Here is a 22,817-nt window from a genome sequence, read left to right as displayed (position 1 = left end):
TAAAGAGAACTACTTTATTTTTGATTTAAGCTGACTGTCTCTGGCAAAGACTTTGACCTCCCAAGCAGAGGAATGCTTATACATTTCCATACACAAACATACACAAACAAAAGTCACAACATATGCCAGTTGTCTGCACTGATGACAATGTTTTTGTCTAGTGTCTATTGTTAGTGTGAAGGCAAATCAAGTTTTGCAGGGGTGTTGTTCTTTTGGTATTGTTCAGTTTGATGTTTGTTTCTTACATTCTGTTTTATAATATTTACAAACTCTGGGCTGTACACTCCTTACACCATTTTCCTGAATATCCAGAGCACAAAGGATAAGTGGTGTTGAATTTGTTGATGAAAAGAAATGAAAAGTATGAACTGCGACATCGATTTTTGGCCAGTTTTCAAATTTACTGACTATATAAGCGCTTAAAGTGAAAATCAATCATCTTAACCATACCTGCACATTACTGCAACACTGGGCTTATGACTATCAACACTTTTCTACACACATCAAATAGTCCACTAATGAAAAGTCTGTAATTGCGATCCACTCTGTATTCCAACAGTGCTTGGATCACTGCCTGGCATTTTGGATCAGAATAGGCAAGGGCAGACTGTCATCTTGGGAGATAACAGCCTCCATGTTCTTCTATCAACAAACTCATTTTCATACAGAATGTCAAATGCACAACTCTCTGCAGAGAAAACAAGCTGAGGGTCGACAAAACAAGCTGTATTACTAGTGAAGTGGAATAAAGAAAAGTCAAAAATGCAAAAATTTGCATTTGCTCAGCCTAAAATTGGGAGACAAAACAGACTAAAAAAAAGAGTGGACTGTGTAAGAGGCACACAGATAGTTTCCTATAATGCACAGAAGTGGGATTTGCTACCTTACAGATGCCGTTGATGCACATATCTCGAGTCTTGCTGCCCTCATAGCACTGTGTCCCATCAGTGACGGCGTCCAGCATCTTCTCAGAGAAATATTCATTCAGTGGTCGGCAGTGCAGCTCACAAGGGTTGACTGAAAGATATTTTTTTTTAGAGAGGGAGAAGTCATAAAAAAACTCAAGCTGTAATGTTGATACGCACAACACATGAACAATGACAGTCAAAGCTGCCGTTTTAATCATGCGGCCACAAAATGGCTTTGAATCAGCATACAAACCTGCTGCTCTTCACATTTAAACAGACTCTTTACAAAAACTTGCATTTTAACACAGGTAAACCTACATATATTAATTAAGACGTAAATCAAGCTTATGCACTCTTTGTTGCTGTGTGCCCCACTGTGCCAATTTTTTTCAACCCTGACGTTACACAAACCAGCATGAAGCCTCTTTAAGACCCATTTGCAGTAGAGCATGGATTGGGCTGCATATTTTTGTGTGAACCGGACACAAGATGGGAATACAGTGACTGAGCCCAACCCAAACCTGACAGGTGTTCTTGTTTTTGTGTCCGAACCCGACCTGAGCTCGAGATTTTGCTTGTTTGCTTTGCTTTTACACAGCAATCTTTTTCAGCTCATTTTTCCTCTATTCTGGTGGTCCTGTATTTCACCACTATCTGCATTTGGTGAGTTCTCCAATAGACCTCCTTGATTCCAGAGCCTATTGGTGATGCAGCTGCAAAGCCTCTCCATCCATGAAACCTTCTGTTAACATTGTCATACTGCCTCCAAAAAGAAATTTTAATAAGCAGTGAGGGAATATACCCGGCAGCGTAATATAATTAAATAACAAATTTATTTAGCATACCAATTAAATATAATTGCATGACCTAGTTGCAACAATATATATGTAGGATGTTGTTGTCCCTGCTGAATAATCAGGAGCAACTTTTTCTTTTGAGTACTACTGTTGGATAGTTGACTCACTCTGAAATACCAAAATGCACTGACTCTTTTTGCACTTTGTCCCTGTTCACACACGCATTTGTAATATGTTAAAAAAAAAAAAAGAGTGATATTCCCTCTTTTGATGACCAGGAGATTAATGAAGTGCAGCACATGAAAATATTGTCACTAACAATATCAAAAAACTTTAAACTAGTTAAGCTTTTGACAGGACGCAGGTAAACATCAGCTGCCAACTGTCTTCATGAAATTAAATTTGACCATGTCTGCTTTTGGAGTTCTTCAAGACAACACAATCTATAGGGTTTCAATGCATCATTGTGCTTGAATTTCAGAATTGAATTTGATAAGCAGAATATGGATACAGATTGTAAAAAAAGATGTAGCAGCTTATGTGTATGCTGTACCCTGAAACAACAGATCAGTGGACTTTAGTAATGTCGGCGATGTTGGTGGTAAAGGAGAGGTCACATCTACCAAGATCTTTAGTTCTTTGTTTAAGTATCTTTCCTTTTCTTCTGAAGTTCTGCTTGTTTATGGTCACTCGTTGTATAGTCTGTGATTACAAAGGAATGCTGAACTGGGAGTCAATATGGCTGCATCAACAAAACACTGATGTCACTAAAACTCAAGGATAAACTGTGTGTGACAGGCAGACTGAAGACCGAGAACAGTATCTTTACTCTTTGATAAGTTCTTTGTAGGCATATTTGTGACCGTACAACTCAGGGGTTTTCCGTGTTATTTAGTAAGCACATAAGTAAGCCTAATTTAAACTGCGCACCTCTGTTGTTGACGGCAACCCACTTGTACAACTTGCCCTTGTAAGGCATGGTGTTGAAGTGGCTGCACTGCATGTCTCTGAAGGTGGGCTGCTCCTGAAGGCATGGCGTGGATTTACAGATCTTGTACCGCTGCCGCTCTCCCACACAGTACTTCCCCCTGTACTTGGGACTAGAGAAGAGCAAAACACATTATTTGCAGTGCTGCTGTTTCTAACACAATAATATTGTTATTGGTATTGGACGATATTGGCTTTAAAATGAAATATCAGCATTGAAATATTAGCAAATTAAATATGACATGTTTTACAACACCTAAGCTGAAATAGTTTTCTTATTTGCTCAGTGAATGTGAACATTTTGAAAAGCATTGCATTTTATGTTTGCATCTCCTGGTGGGCCATCACAGAAAGAGCAGGCAATTTGTTAAAATTAACATGTGTTAATTCTCTGCAATTAGGCAGAAAAAAAATATGTGCATATATCAGTACTGGCATTGGCAATCAGCCAAAAGAGCAGGAAAATATCAGCATATTGACAAAAAAATCCAATATTATGCATCCCTACTTTCTAGGCCACTCCTTTTTAAATCAGTAGTACTTTGTTAAAGCTAAGATGTGCTGCTTTCCCTGTGCACGAGAAAAGCTTTGTTCTTTCGTTCGTTCGTTTTTCCAGCTACAGTCTATCAAAATCAGCATGAAAAGAGGAAGAACTGATCAGAATATAGAAAATTTGTGGATTAGACTACTTTCACTCCTGGACAGACATCACAGTATAGTTGGACACAGATGCTCAAATCACTATCTATCAGTAGAAAAAACTGCTACTACATGATTTTGTTAGTTACAGTTGCTTTGATTATGACTTATTGTGTTTGACGTGTTGCGTTAACTGGATTACTGAAGCTAAAGTTGACTGTTGTCTAAAAAATGTGAACACTGTGTTGGTTAGCTGCTCACTCTTGGCTAGATAATGGCTACTGACTAAGTAAATAGTTGAGAAACTAAATGTGAGAATGGTGAAAGTTTAGGCTTCATGCTGAATAACTGAATAACTGAACAAAAATCTCCAATGAAGAAAAAATCCAAAATGTTTAAGAAAAAATACTGTATATAAATATATGATCTGTATTTAAACTGAAGTAATTGAGGGTGAGGTGTAAAACTTACACTGGGTTAACACAGTCCCTCTGGGCTCGCTGGACTCCGGCCCCACATGTCCTGGAACAGGCCGACCACTCACTCCACGGTGCCCAGCCACCGTTTACACTCTCGGGATGGTATCCAGCAGGTACACACTCACCGCCAAAACACCACTGGCAAGAAACAGCACAGCTATCATCATCATTTGAATTCAACTAAAACATAATTTTTTTTTTATCATTATCACTGGTTGTGAAAAAAAATATGATAAAACTGACAGAAGTTGAAGTTCTTTCTATGCAGAGTTAATGCACGATCATAGCTGCTTATAAATATTCATGACCTCTGGAATCAAAGCTTGGAGAATTAGACTGTTGCAAACCCGAAATTTTGCAAATCCCCATAAAAATTCCTATAAAATCAAAACCAACCTCAGCACTGTCACAAATCTAGAAAATGTGCCTCCCATACATTCGGTGATGCAGCTTCAATGTGCACAAAATGTGTTGCCTGTCGTCTTATAGCCCTTGAAAAGATTTATTCATATTTGCAAGACTAAATTCAGCTGCACAGCATCACTAGTTTGACACACTACATTCTGTTTTAAGACGATATTTCCTTTTACCTTTCACGCTTGATTGAGCCTCACCTTGCCCTCGCCACACGTGGTGCCATCGACAGCGCCATCCAGCTTCGAGTGGCAGGTTGCTCCCACGGTGCACCACAGTGTGCTACAGATGTTCTGGGAAGGCAGAGAGAGAGAGAAGCTTCCAGGTTTCTGAACTCAGTCTTTGCCTTTGACAGAACTGATGGTGTTCCTCAGCAATGTGTCGTTTTTTACTGCACAGGACAAGCAGTAACAATACGCAAAAAGCAAACAGTATCTCGGCTACCACACAATCACAAATAGTGCAAATAGTGCATTAAATTCAAACAAGCAAACTGGATTTGCATGTTTGAATGAGGCATTTCAACTTGGAAGTTGCATCACAAAAGAAACCATCTTTAGTAGTAATATGTTCTGTTACTTGCTGGAGAGTTTTTATTTGTTTTGTTTTGTTTGTGAGTAAACCGATCGATGTTGATAACCTTACCCACTGGTTTATCAATTCATCTTACTGATTTAACCAAACAATTTTCTGAGTAGCTGTTGTTGTAAGAAGTCAGATGTTCCACTTGAGGTCGACAACAAAAAGAACACATTGCTATTAACTGATGAAAAAAACAAGGATTAAGGTTGTTTTTTGTTTTGCTCTGCCTTTGACAGTTTGAACTTAATTAAAAAATTTCCTCTGCCTGTCTGGTGGCTATCCATTGTATTCATTAAGCTTTGTGGCAGGGGTCCTTTTGGTAAGAAATGAAAAATACACACTCATTGTGAGGAGTGGTATTAGTCTTAACGCATGTGAATTGGGGTTTTTGAGTAGTCAGACGTCCGGTCTTGACCTGGTGACACCAAAATCTGTTTCTCTGTGGGCAGGTAAATGTAGTCAGCCTGGCCTGTACATGATACTGACAGTGAGCAGCGAATTAAAGAGCTTCTAAAGGTTTTCTGTAGGTTAGGATGAGTCTGTGAGAATGACAAAGAATGGTTATTTCCTGTATTGGTGACTGTTGTGTGCGTGTGTGCATGTGTGTGTGTGTATGTGTGTGTGTGCGCACACATGTGAGGACTGATAAAAGCCAAAAGGTCAAATGCAGTGTTTATTGATAGGAGTTTGCTGGCAGATTGGAACGATGGTATTGGCCCATTGTTATTGCCATTGCTTGGCATTTGTGATAAATGACTAGGAGACATTTTGCATTTTGGCTAAAACCTATATCCTGCAGAGGGAGCTGATTTTTGACAATGACAATGATCTGACCGTTTGAACTTTCTGGAGGAAACATATTACAGTGAATTGGAAAGTCTATTGAGCTTCTTCTTTCAATTAATCTGCAAATAGTGGGAGTGATTGGCTGGCAGCGAAACATCCCCACCCTGCAAACACATTCTTTATTTTTAGAGATGAACTTCCTGACAAAATGGAAAGGTCACTGTGCACAAACTTCATACTCCACAGGCATTTTGTAAAATTCTGCAGAAAGAATATTGATTTATTGCAGAGGGCAACTTTTAAAAAGCATGTGTATTGTGTAGTGTGCTATGTGTGTGTGTGTGAGAGACAGACAGACAGACAGACAGACAGGCAGACAGGCGTGCAGACAGATAGATACACCATCTCCTCTAAGGTGTACTGTGTGAAACATTACACCTTGTGTATGTCTGAGACATTGCTGCTTGAAGCTTGGAGACTTTTTGGCCTGTTGGGGGCGCTGCAGTTGGCCAATCAGTGTCATTTTGTGGATACTGGATATTCTTTACAAAAATAATGTCCCAAAGGCTCAACAAATTTGACCTGGCACTGTCTGAGATATTGTGTGTGGAGCTTATTGCCCTGTTGGCCTGGTGTTGGTGCTGTGCTGGACCAATCAGATTCATGTTCAAAATCCCAGACACCTGTGGCAAAATCCATCATTCCTCTACGTTTTGACCACAGCGAGCCAGCAGAGGACGAAATTTTGAGTAAAGGGATTCATGTAATTTTGGAGAGGTGTGTTCCAGCACGCTTCCATGAACACAGCATGTGAAAATGTTTTGTCTCTGTCATGGTTCTCCCTCAAGGAAATGTCAAACGGACAGGGGTGTACAAACGTTTCCTCTATATCAGTGGTCCACCTGACAGCAGCAACAGCACCATCCCAGATTTTGAGATTGGTATGACCCCGACCAATCATTGTTCACGTCCCTGTGTGAGTTCATAAGTCGTCGGGGAGGAGGGTCAAGAAACTGCCAGTCACGGCCACAGAAGAGTCCTGTGTGATGTTGGTGTTCTTGTGATCCGAAGAGAAAAAGAAAAGAAAGAAAAAACGACAGTGGACCAGCTCCTGGCTGTCATGAAGAGGACAGTATGGCCTGTCTGTCCAGTCTGGCAGTTCTCTCTCTGCATGACTCACTGGCATTTTCTAACTTTAGAGATCAGACCAGATTTTCCAAAGAGAAACCAATAAACCTTCCCGGGAGGTGCAGTCCGTGCAGAATAAATGGCATCCAAATAAAACTATACACAAACAATTTACGATGTATTCATGTTTTCCGTGCGGAAAGATGGCGCTGTCATATTTTGGAGAAAAATCACTCACACAATGATAGTGCAGTTGACTTTGTACTATAAAAATACCATTATTCCATTATTTTGTCATTTGCCAGCTGTTTACATGATGCAATAAACTGACAACCCCTCATTATAAATATGACTGAAGTACGATCACTTCTTTCTATTTCAAGAGCGACTGTGGAAATGTGGAGTTTTCTGAAACACACACACACAAACACGTGCTTGTTTCATGTACAGGTACAATCAGATTTAATAAACAAAACAATTACAGCCTCAGTTCTCCTCCACCACAAAGTGTTCATCACTGCCATCAGCCTTTCTCTGTTGGAAATTAAAAGGCAGTGCTTTAGGCGCTTTCTTTTTAGAAGCCCGCTGGAAAGGAGAGGCAGGCAGTTCCTCCCTAACAATTTCATGTTTTTGGATCAGGATGACTAATGTTTTCTGTTGTACAAATTTCAAGTTAAAGTCAACGGGTTTGGAGTACACAAAGGAATAAGGTCTGTGCACTTCTGTCAGAGGCTGAAACAGATACTCATGAGAAACAGGCCCTTAACCTAACCCAGCACAAGTAGACGTTTCCACTGCTTGAATCATTGATGACATTAATAAGAGAGTTCATGTGTTTTTGGAGAGGTGTGTGCCAGCGTGCTTCCATGAAAATAGCACAGTGCTGGTTCATTGTTTTGTCTCTGTCATGGTTCTCCCTCGAGGAAACGTCAGACAGGCAGGGGTAATATTGCCACAGCTCATCAAACGCTTCCTCTGTATCAGTGGTCCACCCGACAGCAGCAACAGAGGCAGCCCTCACTTTCTCTTCACTGTGTTTACGTAAGAGAGCTCGCTGCCATTAGTCCACATCGAGGAACACATCGCAGGAGTTGTCACACTCGGCAGAAAAATACAAAAAATTCTGACGGGCTAGACTCTTCATCAAGGTGTTGTGGGGCGTCCAAGATGCCTGGTCTCTGATTATGACACATCACAGTGATGAAAGACGCCAATTCATCATTCTCCATGTTCATATCCAGGCCCGACGCTGATAAGTTGTCCTGATGACGGAATCGTGTCAAAATCAGGCTGGATTCGTGTCACCTGAACCCGGCAACATGAAAGAAAGAAATGAAACGGCCAAAAAATAATCGATAAAAAAAAATCTGCCAATTATTACAATGCATGTTGTGCATGTTTTAGAAAGCGTGGCCATCTGTGCAATGCCAGCCCTAACTGAATGAGTAATAATTAGTGTTTTCAAGAGCTGGATTTCATCTTAGGTTTAAACCAGAAATGTGATCTTAACATTGAAGCAGCTGGGAATGCCTGCTGCAGAAAGCGTCTGTATGACATACAGGCACCACTCGTCACTAGTCTGAACACAGTGTTGACAGGCTATTAAGGGAATACAGTGAGAATCTGTAACTGGATTGGATTTCCTTGAATATGGGCATTCTCCTGTAGGGGTTTGAATTCTCTGTGCATCCCATCTTTTTTTTCACTGGGCTGCTTGTAAACTCTGCCACATGGGGTAATAAATGGACTTTATGACATGGGTAAACAACTTCTCCGGTAGGAAAATACGTGTGTGGTCTCCTTTTGTTTATACCTCATTTTCACTTTCACTGATAGTGTACGTCTCTGTCCCTATCCATAATATACAGTATAGTATGCAGTATAGTATGTATGCCTTGTGAAACTTTATTTAACTTTATTTAAATTCCCAATATACTTACACCCATACATGTAGTGTAAGAAACGTACCCCTGAGGGAGCCAAACTAAAAAAAAAAAAAGTGTGTCTGTGTCTAAGAGTGCATGCTAATTCGGTACAACACACAAGCTGACTCTATGAAATACTTCTCCAGTGAGCTCAAATATTGCACACGTTGCAGGCCTTGTTAATCATCTGTCAGAATCTCACACCAGTTGCTTTACTAGCTTCATGTGTGACTCGGGCTATGCACCCTGCAGTAAGACGTCAGTTGTTCTCAGGCAGTACCGTAGGTGTAATTACAGCTCATGCTGTAACTCTAGGAGTAATGAATGTGAATGGAGGCGGGTGAATCTGGCAGCTCCAGGGACCTGAGATTTCCTGCGCTAAAAGGAGCTGGAAGTTTATTTGTCTGCCCTTGCTGAGTTTTGCACAGACACTTAAAGAGAATTGCACCATTAGACTGTAAGCAAACATAATCAAGCAAACATAATCATCCGAGCTGGGCAAAAATGCACTGTATATTCAAACTGGCAGAAAAAGTGCTGGATGCTTTCAAGCTGTGTTTGTTGCAGAGAAAAAAACAAAAAACAAAAGCAAAACATTTTTTCTTTTACTTTCCATGATAGCTATCCTTGACTGGGTTGCATAAAAGTGACGAAATCCGAAAATAAGAGAGGTCGGGCATTTATATTCTAGGCAGGGAGAGACAGGAACATACACCAGACTAATGCAGGTATACAAACAGCTCAAGAACACAAAACACTGTAGCACCTCACACAGACCTAAATATCTCAACAAAGCAAAAACAATACAGGCTGTGGCTATAAAATAAACATGAAATCTATTACTCCAAAAAATCTATTCTAAAAGCTTTTTTTTGTTACTGCAAAATCCCTCTATGGTACACATAATTTTGTGTTATTTTCATTTGCTGGGCACAGCCTGAGGTGTTTTCGTTTGTTTGGAAATGTGAGTTCCCTCTGCAACTACTGAAGACTTTAATGGATTTTTGATCAATTCACTGCTGCATTTTAATGTCCAGCTGGTGCGATGGGTGCAGATTCGGTTTGTGCTATCTCAGAATCATATTAACACAGGAATCTTGGCTAAAGAAAGAATAGAAATAACACAGCTTAAATCTAATTATGCTGTTACACTAAATATCAATATACAACAGAATTGTAATTTTGAGTTGAATATGTGCGACCCAGGTCATACCACTAATTATAGGATATCTATGAGTTTCTGGACCTGGTACCAGTGTGTGTGAGAGTGTGTGTGAGTGTGTGTGTGAGTGTCTGTGTCTGTGTGTTGGAAAAGACCTAAACTGGGTATGTGGATTTTTGAAAAGACAGAAAAAGTGTTACTTCGAGAGAGCATTATACCATAAAAGAGATATTTTCCACTTGGATATGATTATCCAGTATACCCTGAATTTGCCAGTGGATGCAGCGATATCTGTCTTACACCAGTTGAGCTGAACATGAAGAATTTGTTGCCCCTGTTCCTATCCTCACCTCACGACTGAGTTGTTTTTTTAAAGTTACATCTCTCAGTGGTTTATCTGTGTGGGGTAAGGAATATGACACTGCAGAGTTGTTTAAGAGTTTGTTCTGTGATTTTTATACAAATTAGAATGTAGGTATAATTGGGTGGGTTGGTCAGGACTTGAAGGAAAGGAGGTTCTGCTGACAGTAAAATAATAAGATTTATAAAGGGAGATCAAGCATACTTTACTTGATGAGACCAGAGAAAAATGTGTTAGAGAAGATAGGGAGGAGGAGAAAAAGTTTTGGTAGAAGGCTCAGTTCAGTCAGGACTTTAAAGAACAAAGTGAAGTGGAGTCGTTTGTTGTTAGTTTGTGTTCAAGAGAATCTTACATCAACGTCATCGCAGAGCACGGACCCTGATCCATACTGCAGGCGACACTGATGGGCGGCGCTGTACAAAACCCCGGGAAGGATGGAGTTCAGGGACAGCTCATCCTTCACAGGCACATCGTCCAGGCACCAGCCCCAGCCACGACTGGGTGGTGAAGAATGAATGGTAGAAAGAAACAGAGGCTGGTAAGCACAGATAAAAACATCTAAAAACACACAATTTCGACTGAGTCAGATCTACCCCATTTAAAATAATGCTCTCTATCTCCGATGGATATATCACAATGGTTTAACAGACAGATTAGCTAAATAGGGTGGCTACATTTAAAGGTCAAAGTTTTTCACTTAAATGGGATGCCGCTGGTGCAACATTCATCATTTTCACATGTCCTTCAGTAATTGGGTTATTCCACGGATACATTATTGGAAGGGGTAAGCGATTAAGAGATTTCCGGTTAACACAGGTGGATTTCTGCAGAAGGAACCCGAGTACTGGGCAACATAAACCTGAAAGGTATTTTACATGAGTGCATATGCAGGAAAAGACAGTGGATAAAGAAAGTGACATGACCCACACAGTACAATGCTTGGGAGAAGAATGCTTAATAATTTTGTCAGCGTTACCTCTGATTAAAATATACAGAAATTAAAAACACATCTGCCACAAACTAGGGGGGCTGATGTGACCCAATTTCCTGCCATACCCCGGCTACTCACAGTAATCTAGTTTCCTGGGTGTATGTTAGCATTGTAAATGATAAATCTTGGAGGGGTAATACATTTTGGCAGTGTTCTGCCAGAATCATTACACTAGTTGGCTTGATGGGGACACTGGAGTTAAAGGTCAAAATCTCAAACTCTGACAGGCTGCAGCCACTACCACTGCGTGCTTCTGATTAAACCTCAAAGAGTGCCTGTGTAACTTCTGGATCATGGCATGTTTACAGAAAATACAGGCCGCCTAATTTCTTATCAACTTCATGAAACTACCATACCATATGCCACAAAAAAATTGATGTAGTCCATTAATCCAAAATAAAGATTATTAATCACAATTAATAATGATTTACTAGCCTACATGTCGGCATGGCCATGAATTTCCAATCACAGCACTTCTACCATCAGGAGATGTGCAAACAGATCATTATAAAGCTCGAAGGAATGTGTCACAGGCTGTATTGCTGGTTTCATGCCCACATTTTTGTTGACCTTGCAGTATAATACATGTAGACACTGCAACTGTTCCATTCCCATCACTTCTATTATTTGACGTGGCCTCTGCTCTTGGCACTATGCTCTATAAGTCAGTAACAACAACCTGACAAGCAAAAGAAACTGCTAGAGCTGTTTTTTTTTGTTTTTTTTTTTTATGTGACCAGGGTGAATGCTAGACGCTGGTTGGCTGAAGAGTGTGCTTCATTGAGTGAACACCCACAGGAATTAATTCACAACTTCACCATATAAAGAAATTCTTGCTAGGTCGTATCATAGAATATAATATGAATAAATGGCTTTTTAAATTTCTGCCAATATGACCCAGGGGAGCCACATTAAATGGTCTTCAGAAACAAAGCTGTTACCATAAGTCCACCTTCCTCTTCACTCTTGAATCAAAGCAGGTGCAGCAGTACGCGCTCTGGCCACATGCAGTATGCTGTGGGCCTGAATGTGCCACAGTCCACACTTTACTGCAGAACTCAGGTCTTCATGCATTTTTTTTTAAGTTGTAGTCATAAAAAGATTCAAGCGAATGAAGCTGTTTTTACAGATACAGTATTTATTCATATTTTGGAAACATATTTGGATTATTATATTTGCACATTTGAGCAAATATAATAATCATATTCTAATAATATTATATTTGCATGTTTGAGATGAAGCCTCAGTGTATTTATTTATTTATTTGAATGGGGACATTTGTTTGAATAGGGGTAATGTAAATTTACAAAGCGACATTTTCCTGGTTTATACATGCGCGTGAAGCTGATGTTCTGCTTACAGAGATCATAGATGGTGCAGGTTTTCAACTCCTGATCCCAAGCTGGGCTTTTGAGAATGAACATTAAAAATGAAGTGAAATGGTGGAGTGACATGTGGAGGTAAAAATTCAGGTACATAGACACAAACACAGACACACGCACACACACACACACACACACACACACACACACACACACACACACTCTTTGTGTGCTTAATGAAAGTTCTTGTGAAAGGCATAGGAAAGCAGCTGCATCTCACTCTCCACTGATGGTTATTTAGAAAAAAAGGAGACGACTATGGGTCGCTGATTACTTCTTAGCATTATATGTCACTATAGGTCCATAAACAATGTTCCATAAACAACTGCACTAAATTGTGTTACCTACAATAACTCTGAAATCAGCACATTATTTAGTACTCCATATAAAAAAAAAACAACAAAATATTTTACCAAAAGGCTGGGAAATGCTGTGAAAAGGACTGAAGGAGAAAATAATTAACAAGGGCTTGTAGCCTGACGACGTTCTGCAATAGAGAGGATCTCCAATGAGTGAAAGTCGGATGAAGGAGGAAAAAAAAGCTCTTCCATAATCACGTGGACAGAAAACTGATATAACTTGAGATGCACGTTTGAGATTATAAAGCCTTAACATATCTAAACGTATTAACTGGAATGTGAAACTAATGAAACTAATTATCTCACACAGATCAAAGTTATCTCAGACGATAAGACAGTAGAAGTGTTTACCATAAAACTCCTACACACAGTGGCAAACAGAGGTGCTTGATGACTCGCCAGGAGCTGGACTTTCATCAAATGTTGAAAATGGATACTACGCTGATATGAAATGGCTTGCGATGATAACAAACTGATGTCAAAAAGTGTCAGACAGAGTCAACTCGATGCACTCCATGGGAGGAGGTTCTTTGATCTGCAGATGAAATACTTTGGCTTCAGAGCTCTCTGAAAACACAATTAATGAGATTGTCAAAAGCCCACAGTGATTTACGTAATCTGTGGGCTTGGCGATATGATTTCATTTATATTCATGACCTTATAAGTGAGGGTTGAAATCACTTCCTTGTCAAAGCTCAATATAAATACAGCAATATAAACATTTATAAGGGAATCAAAAGAATAAATATCATGAATGTTATAGTCTTCAAATAATAATAACGCCTGTGCACAAGAGCAGCTCAATTTTAAATGATTTGAATATTTTAACCTCAACCTGCACTGTTGCAACAAAAATAGGAGATGACTGAGAAAATGCAGGATGTCTCAGTAACCGTGGCCAATGCAAACTTTTAGAAATGAGTGCACATTTTCTGGGTTAGGGAATAATATAGTACATATAAGAGAGATCATTGAGATGGAAAGTTTCAGCCCAGTCTCCAGGAAAAAATGTTTCAGATTTCAAGTTTCATGATATAGTATAAAGCAGGTGAAAAATACTATGTGAGGAGGAAGGCAAGGTGGCAGATGGCACGATCGATTTTGCTTCGGCAGGCCTGGGTCAAGCAGGAGCCGTGTTCACTTTTCTGGTAGTTAATATTACCTAGCCATTATTAGCCAATATTAGCTAATATTTTGTAATGTTAACCATGACCTTTTCCTAAACGTAACCATGATGACAAACATTTTCCTAACCTTAACCATGACCTTTCCCTAAACTTAACCGAGTATTTTTGGTGGCTAACAAAGCTAACAAAGGAAATGAAAATGGCTGCTACAAGTCTAAATGTTGATATGCAATGTATTTTAGGTACAGAAATGCTGACTTTTCTTCACATTGGTTGGTTTGTAGAAATGAAAAATGGCAACATTTCATCCTGGCGAGTGTGTCTGGAAAGTTCAAATGTTGAAAAGGTCAGACCAGCATTGCATTACAGAGTTAAGTCTTTGTTGTGTGAGGTCATGTTTGTAGCAAAAATCTGTTTATGTTAACAAATCCTCTTTTAAAGCTCTTGATCATAGGAATGTTGTATAGGAATCAAACTCCAATGGGGTTCAAAATGTGAAAATTCAGTGAAAAAGGACAAGGCAAGACGGCTGGTGAGACTGATGAGCTCCGCGTACGGCCGACATGTTTTGGCAGAGCCATCAAGCGGCTTGGCCATCTGCGCTGCACAGCTGTGGGGAAAATTTCAGCGGTAACAGAGAAAAATGAACGCAAGTTATGAAGTTAATCTTCCTGGGCATAACACTCTGTGCGCAGATGTTCCTTGTCCTTAGGAACATAAAATTAAAAAGGTCCTTCATATTTAAACTGCGGCAAAATAACCCTGTCACATCAGAATAACATCGCTACAGTACATCACGCTGTAATCACCTTCTGCAACAAGCTGCAGTCGCATAAATCCACTCTACTGATGCTATCAAGAATGAATAATAACTCAATAATGTTTTCACTCATTGCATGTGCACAGTAGCAGTTCAAAGTATTCATCCTGTTTTATTCTATAAAGGAAATCAGCGAAGAAACTGGGCAGGAAGAAATACTGTAAAAGCATGCTCTTTGTTTTCACATTTACAGCAGAGTTGGCAGAATTAGTGAGGATTATCTATTTATTTAGTTTGATCCAGCAAACACTGGACCAAGTGTGTCATGTCAGGGATATTTTAACAAGGGGAGATTCAAACAGCATTTTATAATCTGAGATCTCATGAAGATGTAATAAAAGGCATGACAGTGAGAACAACTTTGGGGGGAAAAAATGATTCAAAATTTTGAATACTTTTCCCAGTGACTGTATGTTCGCTTGTTGCCTGAAAAATATGCCCTTGGTTTGAACGTGCTCACCAAAGAAAGGAGTGGATCTCATATGCACTTTATCTCTCTGAGAATGGCCAGTGTTTGTGCCTCCATGTGTTTACAGCTGTTTGACCTACATAGACTTCCCGCTTTCTGAGACTTTAAAGATGTGGTACTGCGGCGGCTGTTAAGCACCAATCAAAATAATTATTTATAGACGGTGACATCACATTGACTATTCAACGGCGGCAATTAAAATGTTCTCCATGAGTGACTTTGGACTGCAAAGGGTTTGCTGAATGGAGGCTCAGAGGGCAAACAAGGCTTTAGAGCAGCCTTTGCCAAATGCCGCTTTCCTAAAAAAAAAATTGCACTGGTTGAAGCAACAATTCATGCAATCTTCCAACTCAGAATCAACTCATAATCAACAAATGTTGCTCCTATGTTACGCCAAGTTGCATTAACAAAATTTTGATGAATCTCCAAATTCTCAAGTAGAAGGCTGTTAATTGTTCCAGAAACTGCAAGGCCTCCTCGCTGCGGTAATTAAACACATGAAAAGCTGTGGGGCTTTTTGCAACCTGCCCTTTACGCCCTGTCAGGAATTCTCCTCTGAGCATTAAAGAGCGGCTCTGTTTATGTGCCGTCCGTCTGTGTGATAATATCTTAACCACTCAGCTCAGTCTGCCTTTCTACATTCCACAAAAAATAACACCTACAAACGGAACTTGTTAAACAGTCAGAGCAACTGAGGCCTGTGGGACCACGAGCCCCTTGGGTTACAATGGAGGCCTTGTGCTGCAGTCAATGAAAGAGACAAACAAGAGAGAAAAGGGGGCAAAAAGCTGAGGTGGCGTTTGGAGGAGACGATTAGATTCTGCCAGGCGAGTGAGACGTGAAAAGAGAAAAAGCGGAGAGTCAAGTCGTGCGTGAAGTCGCAGTTACCTACTGCGTTTTTAAGCTGCTTGTGGCTGTCTGCTGGAGGGCCTTCAAGTCAAGTAGGAGTGAAAGAAGCAACAGAGCCAGGCCAGGAGACAAGAGGGCAGACTGAAAGAGACTGAGAGGCAGAAAAAGAGAAAGAGGATAGTGGAATTTAACAGATGTGTCCATTGCCACATGCAGTTCAGCCTCTCTCTTCCTTAATCTTCTGTTGAAAAGCCATACTGGGATCCCACACTATATATATATATATATATATATATTGTGCAAAACACAGCATGAATTACCACCTGACTTGTCCAAGCATCTGAAACACATTTTCAGCATGCCGAATATTCATTCCAGCACAAGGCTCTTGCCCTATACACTGCATTACTGAATCTATGTTGGTGCTGAGCTGTTGGCATAATATATAGTATGGGCAACTAACAGCCACTCATCTGGAGCTGCAGCAAGAAAGATACACATTTGTAAATGTGATCCATTACAGTGATCACCAAACTGTGTACTTATACCATTTTCAGATGTAGCACAATATTTCATGACGGAATGTGTGAATGAGTGACTGTTGTGGATTGCATGGTGACTAATATCATAATTATGATTAGTGTAGTTGTCACATTTTTTGAAACCTGAAAATTAACTTAAACTGTTATTGTTATGACATTTCACTGGCATTTCTGCTTTATTTGATAGTGAAATAGAGAGAGACAGGGAGAGAGAGAGACAGACAGGTAGAGGAGAGAGAGGGGGAGAGACATGCCGTAAAGGGCCCAGGCCAGATTCAAAACCAGGCTGTTGTGACAAGGACACAGCCTTGAGACGTGGCCCACGCTCTACTAGGAGAGCCACCGGGGCGCCCCCAATAAACCAGAAGCATCTATTAAAACAAATGGTGCAATGTCTGAACCATTTAATCCTTATTGGTCTACAGGCCAAGGTCGTCCACCATCAGCAGCCATTTTTCTCTTTGCCCTTGAACCTTTTGCCTGTGCTGTACGAGCTCGTAGATACATCATACTGGTGATCATGGTTTGGTGATCATGATTTCCAAGCCAGCCTATGTGTGGATTATATAGTGAAGCCCAAGCACGCCATCACATGTGCTAAAGTCAACTAATACGTTTGGCCACTTTTCTGGCCACCAAGTGAGTTTTCCAGTAGCCACAGTGAGGTCAGTTCACTTGATCAGTTTCCTGGGCATTGCCCCCTTAAAGTAGAATTCAAAAGGTACCAAATAAAACATCACTCCCAGAACAATAATTGAGATAAATGCACCTAACCATTTAAAGACCATGACAGAGGATATCAAGTGGTGGATAGTCATGCCTTTATCCATGTCAGGTAGATCTGAGATTATATAAATGACTATTTTACCGAGGCTGGCTTTAATTATTTCATCTCCATGCTGGTTTAAGGAGCTAAGTAAAGCACTCTCGTGGCTCCTATGGAAGGACAAAAATAGAAAAAAATGTAAAAGAAATAAAGAAATAAAGAAACAGAATTAGCGGTATGGAAATTATTAATGCATGAAGGAGGGTAGGACTAGGCTTTCCAGACATCTACCAGAGCTGCCGAGCATGTAAGATGTCCCCTGTCACAGGCCTTATTAGTGGGAGAGACACTAGTAGCTGGGAATGGTCTGAGTTAGGATACAAGGAAGTTTATTGGTCATTATACAACAGGTTGTATAATAAAATTAAAATGTGGTTCCCTCTTGATTGATTAATAGGAATGCCAATAGAAAATAATGAAGATTTATGTTTTTTAGCATTATTGTATAGTCTGAGAGTGGGTTGTCTATCCCGTCATGCCTATTATGGAACAACTTTCTGTTTAATACAGGGGTTAATGCTCTGGGAAACTACTACAATATAAACAAACTGTGTCAAATATAAAACTTTTACAAATGAAAATAATACATAGGGCATACATTATACCCTGCACAATAAAAGAAACCTACCATACATTATCAAACTTGTGCTGGCATGGATGTACCTGTTGTGGAACCATCCGTCTGTCGAGAGATTCTGATCAGATGTCCTTTAAAAACTTATCATGCATTTGTAATATAAATCTTTATTCATGTCCATTTAATTTGTATAATTGATGTGATAATGGATGATGTGCATGCCCTTGTTGTGCACCATATTATGGAGCTGGGTTTTCTATCAGCCAAGAGGATCATTTTAGCACAGGGCATTGGTTGAAGGACTTTTTTTGGATCTATTATCAATTATTATGATGGATATCATTAATTCAAGATTATGATAATGGTTTTGATGGATCCTGGAACTTCATGAGGTCTTATTAAGTAAAAAACTTTAACTCAAGTATTGTACATTAATACTTGTTCTCCCCAAGTATACATTACTGTAATGTTAAGCCTCCTATTATCAGTGTTTAATGTAATGTAATGCAAAATGTAAAGTACCTGACACATAAACTCAGGTGACAATTCTAATTCTTTTTTGGAGGTGTAAATTACTGTGGTCAAATTGACTGTGGCTGATAAAAAATGTTAGTAAATCTGAAGGTAACAGGAGGGTTAAGTCAAAGTGATGAGCTGCTGCTCATCTCAGATGACTGGCTCTCCTCCAAACATGTGGTGACGTTATCCGCTTGAAGCGAATGTGTTGCAATGTGTGTGTACTGTGACATGATTGATACTCAATTTTGGCTCCCAGAAAATTATAAATAGATAACTGCATGTCATTTTCCATTTCTATCCTTTTCATTGATCCTCATATGAAATGAATGCAGTCTGGTCTCCCTCTTTGAGTAATCATGTCTCGCTAAAGAGTCAGCCTTACACTTGGAAACAACAACCAGAAAAGATCCATCAAATATTGTAGATGCAACCACTATACTACGGAAATTTAGGACACATTAATTGACTGTGATTACTGTTTAGGAAAAATCAACATAAAACCTAAATGCCAATCCATTTACTGTATCTCCAGTTACAGTTTTTTTCAATCGCTTTACCTCCTTTTTCAACTCAGAAATGCTGGTATCAAAACAGTTAATCCATAGGCCTAATGAGAGGTGCACTTCCCAAAATAACACATTTTGTTTGCAAAAGGCTCTTACCATGACAAAACATTTCAAACATGCAGCAAAAGCACATTTTGTCACCGCCCAATACAACTTGCAGTCAAGCGACATAATCCAGCCACTCACTCACTTCATACTCAACACCAAAATGCAACACACCTTTTTTAGTCTGAGCAGGTTCCACTTTGCTTTTTTCCTGTGTGTACTGCAGTCATATTTTTGACAATTTACATAGTTACATATTGTAAAGCAAGTAGCAAAATCCAATATTTCCCTCAAACAACTCAACTTCTGCCCAAATGAGTAGATTCCTTCAGTCAGCTCTACTGTACTGTAACACAGCTGACAGCAGAATACAAAATACAGCTGTCAGTTTGAACCAGGTTCTCCTGTGAGCTGCACATTCAAATGTGAACTTACAGTAAAGAACTGCATCCAAACTCAGAAAGACTTTGAAGTGAAATTATACTGTATTGATGGGAAAAACTGAAATACGGTAAGTCACATACAGTATTACACAGAAAAACTCAAAGGAGTTGAGAAAAAAAAATACAGAATACAATTTATAGGCCCCTTTTTTGTAGGTGCATACTGATTGATTGGTGAATGGTGATTTGTGGAACGGGTAGTGATGCAGGTTTTTCTATTTCTATCAGCTGTGAGCAGATGTTTTGCTTTTGACAACCATAGTGAGGTCAATGGAGTCAGGGCCATGTAAATGACACATGTGAGAAGTGTTGAGCCTGAAAAATGTGTGAATCCAATGAAAAGGTATGAACACATTTGCAAAAGAAAACTTCTGCTGTGGTTTGGAGGTGAAGATGACGACAAAGTGGATCCCAGTTTCATTATACTGGAAAAAGCGAATGAAAAAAACTGTAAGTGCCCTGTTATCTGCTTCTATTACAGACCAATTCCCATGATCCAAGTTCCATGTAATTTTGAGAGGATCAGTGAATAAATGAATAAACTGATTATGGCAGCTGAGACATTTGAGGTCAAAACTACAACAAAGCCTTCCACGTCAAAATCAGAGTAATAATATTATAGTAATAAAGTTTTCAAGTACTGTCATTTGCCCTGTTTTTCCACTTCTTTTTTTTTCCAATTTTGAATAAAGTATATTGCAAGTATGACAAGAACCTCGGCTTTTCTTGCTGAAAAGAATGATCACATTGTTCTCCTCGACCAGTGACCACATTAAAATGCTCAGCACTTCAAATGTGATATGAAACATGCATGAGCGAAGTCATTTAAAACTTTTTTTTTCTCATAATCCCACAAAATCATTTGTCAAGCATTTTTGTCAGAGAACTTCTATAGCAGCCTGATTATTTCTGAACTTGTTCAGTTACTTGCCTGCAGTTAATGAAAGTAAAATTATTAGGAACAAAATATTCCGGGAGAACATCATCAAGGTTTCTCAGCAGTTGTGAGAATATTTCATTGCCTGGTCTCTCCCTCCCTCCCTCTCTCTCTCTCTCTCTCTCTCTCTCTCTCTCTCTCATTCAAATACTCTACTGTAACTCACACACACACACACACACACACACACACACCAGTGGCCATTGTGTTACAAACTCCCACTGGTGCATTTATCTCCACATGGCCATTTTTTCACTGTGGAGCCAAGATGCTTCAGTGCTGTGGAGAAGCTGCACACCCCCACGTAATGAATTCCAGATGGTCTGAGCAGAGAAACTGGGGCAATCCTGGTGAAACATTCAAGACATTCAGCACATGTCCTGTTTCACACTAGAGTCAACTTCTTAACTGTGGAGTCCACTGACAGACGGACAGAGAGACAGAGAGAGAGAGACAGATACATACATACATAGAGATAGAGATAGATAGATTACACTTTTAAAATGTGCTTTTGGGGGATATTTCTGTTTTATAAAAGGTAAACTACATCTTTCAAAACAAGTAGACTGCTCTGCTGTTTATCTTTATTTAATGTCAGCTGTGTACAGAAAGAAATCGGCCACATATCTTCTCCTGCAGGTCAATGACATATACACTACTCACAAAAAGTTAGGGATATTCGGCTTTCGGGTGAAATTTCAGGATGAACCTAAAATGCATTATAACCTTTACAGGTGAACTTAATGTGACCTTCTGTAAACTTTTGAATGCACATGTTCAACTGTTCAGTGTTTCAGTACTTTTTGCACAAGTTGCTGTTCTCTAACAATGAGTTTAACGGCAAAATTCACATCAGGTGTTTGATCCATGAATCAACCAATAAATTTCCTGGTTCAATTAGAATTGGCATTTAAACAGTTCTCCTCATCATGCTGTTCACATTTTGACATCATGAAACCAAGACGACACGTCAGTACAGAACTGCCCTACACTTTGTGAATGGCACAGAGACAAGCCCATGCTACCTGAATAACATCATTAATCCAGTCATTGTGCCCCTGCATGAACAACACAGGCCTAATTTCATCTTCATGGACAACAATGGTCATCGAGGTCGCATCATTAGGGAACGGCTGCTGGAGACTGGGGTACCTCAGATGGAGTGGCCTGCACTTTCTCAGACCTGAATCCCATAGAAAACCTATGGGATCAGCTGAGTCGCCGTGTAGAGGCTCGGAGCTCTGTACCCCAGAACCTCAATGTCTTGAGGGCCGCCCTTCAAGAAGAGTGGGATGCCATGCCTTAGCAGACAATAAGTCGACTTGTGAACAGCATGAGACGTCGTTGTCAAGCTGTAATTGATGCTCAAGGGCACATGACAAGTTATTGAGACACTGACATTTTTTGTTGTGGTATATCCACCACTGTTGTTGGCTTTTGTTTCAAGAAATTGTTTGAGATGAAGAAATCACCAGTGTATGCTTCTACTTAAATGCCCTACTTTCATGATATAATATCACTGTAGTGTGAACATTTTCCATTTTCCATAAATTTCACCCAAAAGCCAAATATCCCTAACTTTTCGTGAGTAGTGTATAGCTTATGTCTGTATGTTGGGTAACCTGTGTATGTTGTGTATGAGCTGTCGTCTTTACTTGTTTATTTATTCTCCGCTGGCTCTATAATGAACTGCCTCTCGGGGATAATAAAGTTTACTTACTTACTTACTATGTACTCCACAAGTCCACATTAAAGACATGGTAAACTATACCATGTTTCATTCTAGTTTCAACTGACATGCGATGGAAATAGGATGAAATGCTTTTATTCAAAAGCCATACATTCCCTCAGCAGCCAAGAAATACTGTATTTGGCTGTGTGCCTTAAAATTCTCAACCAGCACGGGTGTTGCACAGTCTTTTATTGTTTCACTGTAACCTCGCAGAAGACCTTCAACTACTCAACTCAGCTTTGGATAATTTTTCCATGTCCCAAGTATGGATTGCAGACATGTTTTGAACTTGAGAACATCGGAGCTGAAACAGTCCCACTAGAGTAAAAAAATGATTTCATTGTTCTAAGACAAAGAGACTGAGACAAAAAAAGGTTTTCTCTTACATTAAATTTAAAGTGGGAGAGGGAGAAAGAAAAAAGAAAGAAAGAAAGAAAGAAAGAAAGAAAGAAAGAGAGAGAGAGG

General features: G+C 39.6%; 1 protein-coding gene across 1 annotated transcript in view; it reads right to left on the bottom strand.

Moving 5' to 3' along the window:
* Window positions 1–22,817, bottom strand: part of adamts7 (a disintegrin-like and metallopeptidase (reprolysin type) with thrombospondin type 1 motif, 7) — a 121,792-nt gene that overhangs the window by 54,842 nt on the left and 44,133 nt on the right. The window contains exons 9-13 of the mRNA XM_030044835.1: window positions 10,521–10,665; window positions 4,425–4,517; window positions 3,803–3,948; window positions 2,636–2,805; window positions 884–1,017 (exon numbers count right to left, since the gene is read on the bottom strand). Coding sequence (XP_029900695.1) covers window positions 884–1,017; window positions 2,636–2,805; window positions 3,803–3,948; window positions 4,425–4,517; window positions 10,521–10,665 — 688 coding nt within the window. The remainder of the gene's footprint in view (window positions 1–883; window positions 1,018–2,635; window positions 2,806–3,802; window positions 3,949–4,424; window positions 4,518–10,520; window positions 10,666–22,817) is intronic.

The sequence above is a fragment of the Myripristis murdjan genome, chromosome 3 (genome assembly GCF_902150065.1).
Source record: "Myripristis murdjan chromosome 3, fMyrMur1.1, whole genome shotgun sequence".
NCBI classification, from domain to species: Eukaryota; Metazoa; Chordata; class Actinopteri; order Holocentriformes; family Holocentridae; genus Myripristis; species Myripristis murdjan.
Note: the sequence above shows the minus strand (reverse complement) of the source record. Positions and strands in the feature narration are given on the sequence as shown.